This window comes from Zosterops lateralis (assembly GCF_965231275.1).
Source record: "Zosterops lateralis genome assembly, chromosome: 2".
NCBI lineage: Eukaryota > Metazoa > Chordata > Aves > Passeriformes > Zosteropidae > Zosterops > Zosterops lateralis.
This window is the reverse complement of record NC_139763.1, coordinates 70,848,605-70,860,824: the sequence shown is the minus strand read 5'-3', so window position 1 is coordinate 70,860,824 and position 12,220 is coordinate 70,848,605. Positions and strand designations below refer to the sequence as shown.

At 42.8% G+C, this 12,220-nt stretch overlaps 1 protein-coding gene across 1 annotated transcript; it reads right to left on the bottom strand.

The window, feature by feature from the left end:
• Positions 1–5,452: 5,452 nt before the first annotated feature.
• GPR12 (G protein-coupled receptor 12) lies at positions 5,453–6,472 on the bottom strand (the record flags this gene model as incomplete). Its single annotated transcript, XM_083855518.1, has 1 exon — positions 5,453–6,472. The coding sequence occupies exon 1, from the start codon at positions 6,455–6,457 to the stop codon at positions 5,453–5,455; it is 1,005 nt and encodes a 334-aa protein (XP_083711644.1). The 5' UTR covers positions 6,458–6,472.
• Between the last annotated feature and the right edge of the window lie 5,748 nt (positions 6,473–12,220).

The window sequence follows — 12,220 nt, the reverse complement described above, 5'->3', positions numbered from 1 at the left end:
AAATAATCTTCTGGTAGTGCTACTTTGAATTTTCAATATTTTTCCACAAAAACTGTCTTCTGATTTCAAGTGGGGCCACGCAAGACTGTGCTAACAAGATAAGTAATAACCTGAATAAAATATGGAGCAACAGTTTCAAGGAAGGTGGAGCTCACTTCTGATCATCTCTCTTCCTCTGCTCTCTGAACAGACTCAAGAGGGGCAGCCACAGTACCAGCCCCAGGGACATAGGACTGCTGCACCACACCCTGAACAGGGGCAGCCCCAGGGGGCTCTGTGTACCTTGGGTAAGGTTCCAAATGGCCAGTTCTAAACACCCTTCTTACAGGGGGGGCATTTATTCCGGCATCCTTCCCAGCCAAGCTCAAGCACCGAGTGATTGAATCTGGCTGATTCACTGAGCTATAGAGACTTCCATCTCTCATCTTTCATCATCCACTTAATATGAAAGTAGATATCCTTGCAGCTCATTCAGATTTCTGATCCATTAAAGGAAACTGCATGTTCTTGAAGAAGACAGCAGCACCCAGTTTTAAGGGGTAATTTCCTCTTGTATCAAAGAAGTATTTCCAGACAGGAGACGTTTCAGGTTTATTGGGAGCACCATCATTCTTTTACTGACAGATGAGGGAGATACACATTCCTAATTTATCTTTCCTGACCAATTGTTTATCAATGACCTATAAATTATACCACTCCCTTATAGTTCCTTCCTTTTACTTCTCTAAAAGCAGAGATTGAGAGATCTTATTTTTTCTCCATGGAGCATTTCTGGATTACCACTAAGCCAATCTAGAACCATTCAGTATCTCAGATAAAGTGACAGGATAGCTGGTGGGTTTTTAAATAGCAACTACTCTATCCATTTCTTATTTTTATTCATTTATTGTACATAGGAAAACCAGACCTATATACTTTCTCTTCATAAAAGTCAGGACCAACATTTTGAAAACATTGTTCTGAATGTTACGGAATCACTTTTCCTTCTTCTTCTTTTTTTTTTTTTTTTTTTTTTTTTTTTTTTTTTTTTTTTTTTTTTTTAAGTAATGAGTGTGTAGTTATGCTTCAGGGGCTTGATTTGTAGCAATGCTACTTTATCCCAACTTCCAGTCACACAGCAGGTTGCTTATCACCTTGGGGAAATGAAGTCTTGAACGGATTTTATTTTTAAAAGCTAAATAATTTTTAAATTATTTAAATGAATGTATTTTATTTTTTAAAGCTAAAAAAAATCCCTAAGGAAACCAGGCAAGAGAATAATAGCTCTTTGAGGACAGCATGAGCGTTGGTCTGTGCCAAAGTTCACTGCTGTCCATGGAGGAGTTTTAGCGAATCCAATATGCCTCAAGGCTGGTCTCTGAACACTAAAGGATGGATGCAAATGCTTGTGTCCATGGCAGGAAGATACAGAAGCAGGATCCGTCCTTTGAGCTTTCTTTCAAAGAGCCTGGGTATTGGTAGGGATTTTCTTCACTGGTATCATAATCAAGCTGTTTCCAGAATGGGCTAGCACCATTTATCATAGTCACCCTGATGAGCATGACAAACTCAGATATTCTCGGGATTAAGTTATAACTGGAAATCCTGAGCACTATTAATTTATCCACAGAATGCTGTACAACTAAATGCCAAACAATGAAAAGAATTAAACTCCCCAATGCAGTACATAATTCTTTCAGCAAATAGCACAAATTCAGGATCCAAGAATTAAGGTAAAATGTTATTGCTGTGTAATTCTATTCAGGAATTCAACGATTATAAAACAAATTAACCAGAAATAATGTCTCACGCTGGTCTGATAGGATCCGATTAAAAAAGGAAGACTTAGGCTTACTGAAAGTCCTTATGCAAGTTACTTTTTTTTTGTCTAAAGTATATATTGCTTCCTCTCTATTGCTCTGAGTTTACCCAGCAGTTTATAGTATCCACATCATGGATGATTTTATTGCTCTTGTGCTAAAAACATATTTCTCCTTATTGCTGAAATACTACTATTGGGGGAAATGGTTTTAAAAAAAAAAAAAAGAAAAGAAGAAGACAATTATAAAAAATCCTCTCCAAACTTTGAGGATGAACGTATGAAAAAAAACTGACCACAATAAATTTTTCCCATCAGGATACAACCTGTTACTAGCTTTGGGGCAAGCGTGGTAATAAACAAACATCAACTTCAATCCTTTAAATTAAATTACGTATTAAGAAAAAAACTCCAACCTTTTGTCATTACAGTGGAGATATGAAAGCTACTTTACTGTACACAGAATGGTGAATCTCACCCCCCTGGTTTTATGCACTGTTGTTTGATGGGACAAGAAAATATCAGAAACCATAAGTTGGCTGGATTTCTGCCAGCTTTGCAAGGACCTTGGATGGATACGGGCACCTCACCATACAGAATGGGGGCCTCCACTGTCATTCTGCAGGGACAGCAGAGAGTTGCTTAATTCTGCAAGGTCTGAAAGGTGGCTGGCTGTCAAGCAATTCTTCTATGTGAGTGAGGTAGGCAGCTTTGCACCCTCAGCTCTGCCCCTGTTTCCCAGAGCTCATGCAGAGGTGTGTTGTGTAGCACCCATCCCAGTGCTGCAGACTATGGTGAAGTTTGGCCTGACAGCTGCAGGCAAACCTTTGTCACTGACTCTCAGTAGGATTTTCTGGCCTATGCTGCACAGCCTCAATTTTGGAACATATTTCTGGAAGAGGCAAAACCCTTACTAGAGGTCACAGCAGTATCTTTGGAGGCAGAATCATGTTTCTCATCTGTTTGTGGTCGAAGGTAACCATGCACAACTCCTCAAACAAGGGCAAATCACATCCCTATGAGCCAGCTTTGTGGGATTGCTATAATTAATCTGTCTTTCCTCTGTTTGACTTGCTCTGCTCCTCAGGAGAGAAGCTTCCAATTACAAATCTCTCTGCTCTGGCACAAAGAAGAGGTCGGCTCCCCCGGCACACTGGAGAGCCTCTGCGGAATTGAGCAGCCTGTGGAGTGAGGAAGATGACAAGGACACGAGGTGAAACAGCATGAGAAGAGGGGATGACATTATCTCCCTCTGTGGTGTGTTTCTCTGGCTTCCCTACCACACAGGTGTTGCCTAGAGAAAACCACTAATGCCTGTGAGGTTATCCAAGAGGATGAGAACACACCTGTATAAGGAAAACAACAGTTGCCCTCAGGACTGAATTTTGGTCACATTTGTAGCTGCTCATCTTCATCGTACTTGTAGCAATTTGATACAGAAGAACAAATAAGGGAAAAAGCAGGGGGAGCAAAGTTTACATGACTTTAACTTATTTTTTCTTTTAAAAGTGCCATCCTACATTATTCAGTCTCTCTACATTATTCATCTCATGACTTTTACTGCCATTATTTTCCAATAGTTTGCATACTCACAAAATTGCACACATACATAGCATGGATATTTATGAAGTGAGTATTTCTTATACAAAAACTTGTAAGAAAGTTCAGTGACTAGAGTTTCAGCATCATTCTTAAGTAGATAAAGAACACCAATACCCTACACTGAGCAGAGGTCATAGTCTAACTTGCTGAGCATCTGTAAATCACAGGGAAGCCAGGGGAGCTTCAAATTCACAGCTCTACTGGGTCATGCCATGCAATTATTATTAAACTAATCAGATTACCAAGTAAGAACCAAATATGAAGGTAGAACCAAATAAATAGTGGTATTTAAACCCAGCATTGCAACTAAAATTAATTATTGCTCATAAAAATCTCTACAGAGCCTTTTTACAGACAACTCACATTTGAGATTCAGCTTTGTGTATAGCATATGATTCTTAACGTCACAGAAACTTTGCCACAAAAAGCTACAGTCATCCAAACGTCCACGTGAAAAGGACAGATTCCTTTTGGAAAAATCCAGACCAGCAGCGCAGTTGTCTCTACTATCTCTACTACACAGGTATATTTTTTCATTGAACTGTAAATATTGCTATTTTTACACTTGAGTTTTGGATTTTATTTTTTTTTTTTTAAATGGAAGGTACTGAAGCAACAATACAATATGCTGACTTTGACATTCAAGGAAGTATAACTTCCTGCTGATGCCAGGGCAATGAGCTCCCATCAACACTAATGGGAGTGGTATTCTAAACTCCCATGCACTGACATGAGGGTACACCGTATGTTTCATGAAGACAAGTGCCAGGAAGATTTTCTCTCTGACAATCAAGTAGTCTTCAAATCAGAAAACAATGCTTTATTTCTAGTGCATTTTAATGTGGCTTCAGTGAAAGGATAGAAGCAGTTGGAAATTTAACCATTCAGGAGAGGAAGCTCTGCTTTCTAGACCAGAACTATAATGAAGTCCTATAATGAAGTGAACTGACATGTATACAGTGCAAAGAATGAAACTGCCAAAAATGTAGAAAACACTGTTTCATTTTGCAGTTCTGGTTGCATACAATTATGAACCAGATATGCGTTGAGAATTTATAAATGTCAGTATTTAAAATTACATAGGAGAACAGTGAAAACAAATGGCAATAGTATTAACTTGGTAACAAATATAGGGGAACCATTTAATGTACTGCTTAATACGTGCTGCAAGCAATCTGTCGGTTATTTTATGAAACATTTCTTGTACTCTTCTGAAAAGATAAACTTGTCTGAGAAACCTACTTTCAATCTATTACAAATGCATAGCCGAAAGAGGCCATATTGTTTCATCAATCTCAAAGATACCCCCAGTCAGTTTCAAAATCAACAGCATAGCTCCGATGTCCCACATGCAAGTGAAAACATGTCTGACTTTTGAAAAGGAAAGCGACGTGTATCTCTTGGCTTAACATCCAGCCAGAACACAAGAGAGAACAGGTAACTCTTGAAAACAATTGTCAACCTAATTCATGCTGAGATGTAAAATAAAAAGCTGCACAAGTACTTTCTCACTTAGAGCAAATTTGTTGCACTGAGATTATTACAATAAATTCCATATAAATCAGTACAATTGGCCATTATTTTGAAGAGTATTCTTATGGTATACAGATGGGGTAACAGGACTTGGTTTGGGTTTTTTTTTCTGTTTAAAGAAGAATTAAATAGAAAAAAATATCCTAACAACAGATTGTAACATGCAGTATGACTAAACTCAATCACATAAACAATTCTAAGGAAGTATGCGGTTTCAATCTAATTTTAATTAGAAAACTTAATGTAAAATCATGGCAAACATGGCAAAGTCTGGGTAATATGACAAAAATACCCTGAGCAACATTATAAATCTGTTAAGAACACTGATTACTTTGATTTTGGAAATCTTCCTTAAACCACTCGATTGATTTCGGTCGCTGGGGTTTTCTGTTTACAAAAAGGTCAGTCCATCCTGTGGTTTTTATGTGAACCCATCACACACCATTTAATGAATGCATCTAAACCAAAGACAGAATGTCTGGACAGTAACACGTTAAGGAGCGTCCTGGTGGCTGCCAGTCAGACATCACTGGGTGATCTTGCCCTCTGAGACAGGTTAGAAGGAATGCAGCCACAACAGACGAGCCAAAGTGCTTTCTGTATCTCCTGGTTTCTAAAAGCATATATTACAGGATTGATGATGGAATTGTAGGTAGCTGGCAGGAGGGTGGCATAGGTGTATATAGAAGGATAGGTGTAATCTGCTATTAAGGAATAGAGCGTAAAAGGCATCCAGCAAGCAGCAAAAGTCCCCAAAATAATGGCCAAAGTAGACACTCCTTTTCGGGTGGTCACATAGTGGGAAGTGGCCAGGAAATGGTGTTGCAAGGCAATCTGATGGGCATGGCGCATCACGATTTTACAGATCTGGATGTAGAGCTGCAGCATGAGGGCAAACATAAGCAAGAAAGAGACCGAAAGGACAGCTGCATTATTTTTAGTGAGTGGTCTGATAACACTGCAGGTGGATTCATCTCTGAGGCAGTTCCAGCCCATTACAGGCAGCAGTCCAATACAGATAGATGCTCCCCAGAGCAATATAAGCATGACATAGGTAAAAGTGACAGTCCTCTCTGAATTGTAAGTCAGGGCATAATACAGGGAGAGGTAACGATCAACAGTGATAGCCAGCAAGCTGCCAACAGATGCTGAGAAAGAGGCAACAATCAGTCCAATGGTAACCAGTTTCGTAGCTTCTGACTGCAGAAGGTAGGCAAAAACAAAATTGATGATCAATCCAATGCCTGCTAAGAGATCTGCCAGCGCCAGGCTGCCTATCAGGAGGAACATGGGGGCGCGAAGACTGGGATTATGGAAAATGATCAGAACCACAATGGCATTTTCGCAGGAGATAAGGGTCCCTGAAGTACACAAGACAATGTCCCAGGGGTTTACCAAAAGCTCTGGCTCAGGGTCTACGGCAGGAACCAGGGAGGAGCCTGCAGCTGAGGCATTCTCTGTAGAGCTGGCTTCTACATGATCCTGAGGCAGCCAGCTCAAATTAACCTTCAGATCTTCATTCATTTTAACCCCTGTCTTCTTCAACAGAAAGACATTTTTTTAATGTTCAGCCACAGCACTGGATACATCCCCCCCTCCCGGAGCATGCAACGCCCTAGACAGCAACACCAGCCTGATGTGCGGGCAGGCACTTGTTACATAAATGTGACAATAGAAAATAAAAACAAAAACGGGAGAGGGAGGGAGGAAGGATATTTTAAACTGGCCGAGATTATCCTCCAAGGGAGCGATGCGCGGGGGCTGAGGGATCCTCAGGGTAACCTGCACAGGGAGGGAGGGAGGCAGGGGCAAGGGAGGCAACTCCTAAAGCAGCTAAACCCCCTCTAAGCGCCGCAGTTTGGGGTGGGGGCCGCTATCCTGCGGCCAGGATCACACTGGGATCACACTGGTCACGGCGGGAGCGGGCAGGACGGGCAGGGAGAAGGGGAGGCGGAGTATCTTCCACCGACCCCCAGCGAGGAAACCCCGCCCGGGCTGGGGGGAGAGTGGGGCGATATCCTCTGAGAACTTACAAACTCGACGCGGACACCGCACACAGACACACAGACACAGACAGACAGACAGGCATCCCCCACGCTCCCCCAGCGGCGGGTCACCTGGGCTGTCCCCCGGCGGCTCGGAGGAAGGACGGACGGACGGATGAAGGCAGGAGGAGGAGGCACGGAGGGGTCTCGGCGGTCCCTTCAGGCGCCGGCGGGGCCGGGGGGGGCCGAGGGCGCGGCGCAGGTGCGCGCCCCCCGCGCGGGAGCGCGCAGGGCGTGTGCGTGCGCCCGGCCGCCAGCGAGGGAGCGAGCGAGGGAGGGAGGGAGTGAGGGAGGGGGCGGGGGCGCGCCTCGTGCCCGCGCGCCTGCGCAGGTGCGCGCGTGGGAGGCGGTGAGGGGGGAAAGGGGGCGGCCGCCCCCGCCCTGAGAGGCCGCCGCGCCCGGCCCCGCCCTGCCCTGCCCTGCCGGACCCTCCTTTGTGCCCCGCCGGCCTCCCAATGCTCCCAGTGCTCCGGCCGGCTCTTCCCTTGCTGCCAGAGCCGCCTGAAATGATTGAAATGAAAATTATCCTCCCGCTTGTGGGGGTGGTCGAATGCTGGCAGCGCGGGTTTGCCCGGAGGGGTTGTGGTGTCTCTGCCTCAGGAGGCAGCTCTAAAGCTGAGGGCATCGCCGTCCCTGTAGTGTTAGAGGCAGGTGGGGTGGGGACCTGAGTGACCTGCTCCCTGCCCATGGCATGGCATTTGGAGCTAGATGGTCTTTAAAGTTCCCTCCAGCCCACACCGTTCTACAGTTCTGTGATTCTGTGGTCCTGAATGACCTGTTCTAATCGGCAGTGCTTGGAGAAGTGGGGCTGGGCCAGACCATCAGCACAGGCAGCCTAGCCTTTCTGTCATCCTGTGGGCTACAACCCTATGAAAGGGAGTCATAGAATGCTAGAATCAATTTAAGTTGGGAAAAACCTCTGAGATCATTGAGTTCAGGCCATGACTGAACGCCACCATGCCAACCAGACCATGGCACTGAGTGCCACACCCCGTCTTTCCTTAAACACCTCCAGGGATGGTGACTCTGCCACGTCTCTGGGCAGCCCATTCCAATGTTAAATCACCCTTCCTCTGAGGAAATTCCTCCTCATGTCGGAGCTAAGCATCCCCTGGCAAAGCTTTAGACTCTGTCCTCTCATCCTGTCACTTGGGAGAAGAGGCCAAGCCCCATCTGGCTACGACCTCCTTTCCAATGGGTCCTGAATGGCCTCTTCTAGCTGACTCTACTTTGAGACGTGGGGCTGGACCAGACCACCCCCAGAGGCACCCTGAAGCCTCAACCATTCTGTCATTCTGTGCTCTGCAACCACATGAAAATGAAAATATGGTATAAAAAATTCAAAAGAGTGATGCCCAGTGTCAGGTCTAGAGCAGGTGGCTTCTGCCTGTGTAGGGAGCCAGCTGGGGTAGCATGGGCATGGGGATGCCTGCCATTAGGGGATGGTGACATTAGGACATATGGGCATTTTTACAAAGGAGATATTGAGTAGTGCAGGCAGGCCAGTGGGGCTTGGAGTGAGTTGGAACTAAATTCAAATATAGGCCACTGGGTCACACCAAACAGCTTTAAATGCCAGATACAAATGGTTGCTGCACAGAAAATAGTCTCCCAAGGTCCACAGTCAGTGGAGAGAAGTGTGTCCTCCAGGGCATGTCAAAACAGTGGGATGAGTTGTTCTACAGAGAAGCCTGGGAAATTTTAGGAAAACATGCTTTGTCCTTGTTTACACCACTATACACCTAAAACCCCCTGGAAAATCGGGCCCTGGGGAATGATTGGAATCTGGAGGAAAGATTTCCTTCTCCCTTGTTGGGTTATGGACTCAGCAAGTCTGTGTGGTGCCATCCTTCATTCAGATCAAACTCAGTGACTGTGCTAAGCCTTGTGAAACTTTGCTGGATGACTCAAGATGATTCATTCATATTTCTGGTGCCCCTCCTGCTTTATAACAAGGATTAAAAATGGATATCACCTTGCTGCTATTGTCTTCCAGTTTTATCCAGTGATTTCTTATGTGACAGTGTGACAAATACTTTCCTGTGATCTGGACTGAATATGTTTGGTGTGTTTCATCATCTGTCACTCTTCCATTTAGAACAGTTGCAATAAAAATGCAAAAGCTCTTCTTCAAATGCTTTAATATTTGTTTCACAAATGGCAAAGACAAGCGTTTCAATTGAACATTTTAATTTAGGACTTTGGAGAGCTATGTTTATTCACTTATTTAATTTGTGAATTATTTCCATTCCAATTATAACACATTATAAACAAGCTAATGTTTGTATCCTACATTGTGAGTTTGTCACAGTTTGTTACTTTTTCCTGAGATGGTGGACTGTCGTCATTAGGGCAAATGGCATTGGCATGGATTTCACCCAGTGAAACAGAACACTTGTCATTTAGAGGAAAAATCTCTGTTTGTTAAAATCTCTGGCAATACAAAGATTACCAGATGCAAAAATTAGTGAGAGGTCATAGCTAAAGAGCTTTTGTACCACTGCCTTGCTATTTATTTCTGTGTCTCATGAAGCTGCTGCTAGAGATGTTTGCTGACCCTCAAGCTAGCACAGAACAGCCTAGTGCTGGAACAGGAAGCAGAGGTCGGGCTGTGCTGGCTTTGGACCCAGGATCTCAGGATCCCTGTCTGACGCTGTGACTGCCATGGTGACGTACAGAGGTACTCTGGCCCAGCTCAGGTAACACAGCATGGCTTTGCATAATAACGGCATATCCTGAGGAATATGTATGACTGTGAGGAATAAAATACATGTGGAGTCTAGTGCTGTTATCAGTCTTGGTCGTAGTCTGGAAGTTTCTCACTCTTCAGGCAGTCTGTGACCTGCCGTGTCCAGGACTTTTGGGTGAATTCAAGGAAAAGCCCTTCTTTCCTTCAGGTATCTGTGACTGGCAATACATGGCAATCTCCTCTCTACAGTCATGCCCAGCCATGTCCTGAGGGGCAAGTCTGCTTCCAGGAGCCCATGGGCGATAGATGGGAAGCCTCTTCATACAGTTAAGGGATGAAAAATGTCATCCATTGCCTTCCTGGTCTGAACAGTAGGAGCATCAGGCTTTGGGATGCATCCTGAGTTACCAGCCAGTAAATTATAGAGCTATCCACAGAAACTAAACAGTCCCTTTCAAATAGAAAAATTATCCTGAAATAACACATTGACATATTTTTCATCTGGGTCTCTACTATCTAGCAGGTTTCCCTTCAGGAAATCCAACGAGGTCCCATGCCTCTCTTATTTCTTCCTAAGCCCCCTCTCTCTATTCTTAATCTCTGTGTTTTGACTCTTAATTTTTCATCCATATAATCAAAATCACCCCGAAGGAGCACCTAGTCAAGTGTAAGTCCTCATTAACTGGAATTATATTTCCTTTGGATTTTATTTTTCCCTTGGATTTTATTTTTCCCCTGGATTTTATTTTTCCCCATATGTAGTCTTATAGTAACTTAAATAAAATTAAGAAAAGAAAGTTCATATTCTGGTAACAACTCCTGCAGATAGTGATGGTTTGCTGTACAAAAGAGGTGTGAAAACCCTAAATATATGACAGCAGCTTGTGTGCATTGTAGAAATGGCTTTTGTTAGAATTTTCTTTCAGGAGATTTCATCTTCACATTGATTTAATCTTCAGTGTTACATGAATGTCATTTAGACATTCAGACCATGCAATGAACCAAATTCTTCCCATACACAGAACTGTGCAGTTATTACTGATCTTTCAGAATCTTTGAACCAGCATACCCTGGGCACTGCACAGCCCATTTAACCTTTGTTTTTTTATTTTAACTTTCTCTTTTTTTCCCTTCCATTGGTGAATCAAGTGTTGAAGTCCTCACTTACTTTTTATGAATTGCTAGGCAAGCTGGAAACTATTAGGAGCATAACTAAAGTAGGGGTTATATATAAAGAATACTTTGGGTTTATTCTAAATCAGTCTTTGTCCATTTCCAAAGGAAAGAAAGAGAATGGAGCATAAAAGAACACTTGCCAATTTATATCAATTTAATAGAAAATAAGTCTTGTCACACAGATATTATTACAATGGAAAGACATATTTTGTTCCTTTGCAGATGCAACAGATTTTTGAAAGGCACTTGTCTTCTCATATGCCATTATAACAGAAGTGCCAATTTTCATTAAAATTCTTGTGAAGGGGATTAATACCTGTTTTCTTACAACCTCTTAAAACACCAGCTTCTGACAGAGCCTGTGCCAGACTTGCAGTTATTCCATGACCCACAGAATAGGCAAAGAATGGGCATGTTATAAAGACACGTGGACATCATGGTAAACAAAGAAGACATCAGAGTGTTCAGGTTGGAGGGAGTTGTCACACAGCTTTTTCAGGCAATTTTTAAAAATATATATATCTATACAGCTATAAACATAACTGTATTTCTAAAAAAAAAAAAAAAATTTAGTAATTCCTACATTATAGGGTACCAAGTATGGGACAACACTGACTGCATGGGAAGCAGCTGGTTGTATATGAGTTCCCTATGCAGTAACAGAGGGCTGTGTGATAAAAGGAGAATCATGAACGGAAACAGGGAAATAATTATTAGCTCTGGACAAGGAACTGATGAGTTCAATATTTGAAAGCTTTATACAGTCCAGGCCAGTGCATTTTGGAAAGTACTGAGAAATGAGAGCAAATGCAGGAAAGAGTCACAAAAGTATTCTGAAGAACTGGGGAAATTTCTCCTGGTGAAGGATTTATAAAAATTACTCTTTTCAGTCAGTCTAAGAGAAGATCAAGAAATGCATGGATTACAGCACTCTTTCACCACGATTTTGAATGGCCCTTGAATCTATCAGAAAAAGGTGTAATGTCCGGAAGCTGAAGTTAGAGAAATTCAGAATCAAAATTAAGCTCAAAATCTTAATACCAAGATAATTATGCTCTGTATCAACGCATCCAGGGCAAGTAATGATTCCATTTCATCTTAACACCTTTTTGGAAGACACCCTTATCAAAAACAAATTCTATACAGGCACATGCCAAAATAAAAACCTTACCCAAAATTAGTAATAATGTCATTTTTTCCTTTATGTGGGCCACTATAGCAAGGACAAGTTTCTTACAACTCACAGTTTATTCTCTTCAGGTGAAAGAATATGGTACTCTGATGGTCTGAGATGTTTGAAAACAAACCATTTTCTCTGGGGTTCTCAGTAGTCTGGACTGCTCTGAGTTGTCCTTTACTGATGGACTCCATGCCCAT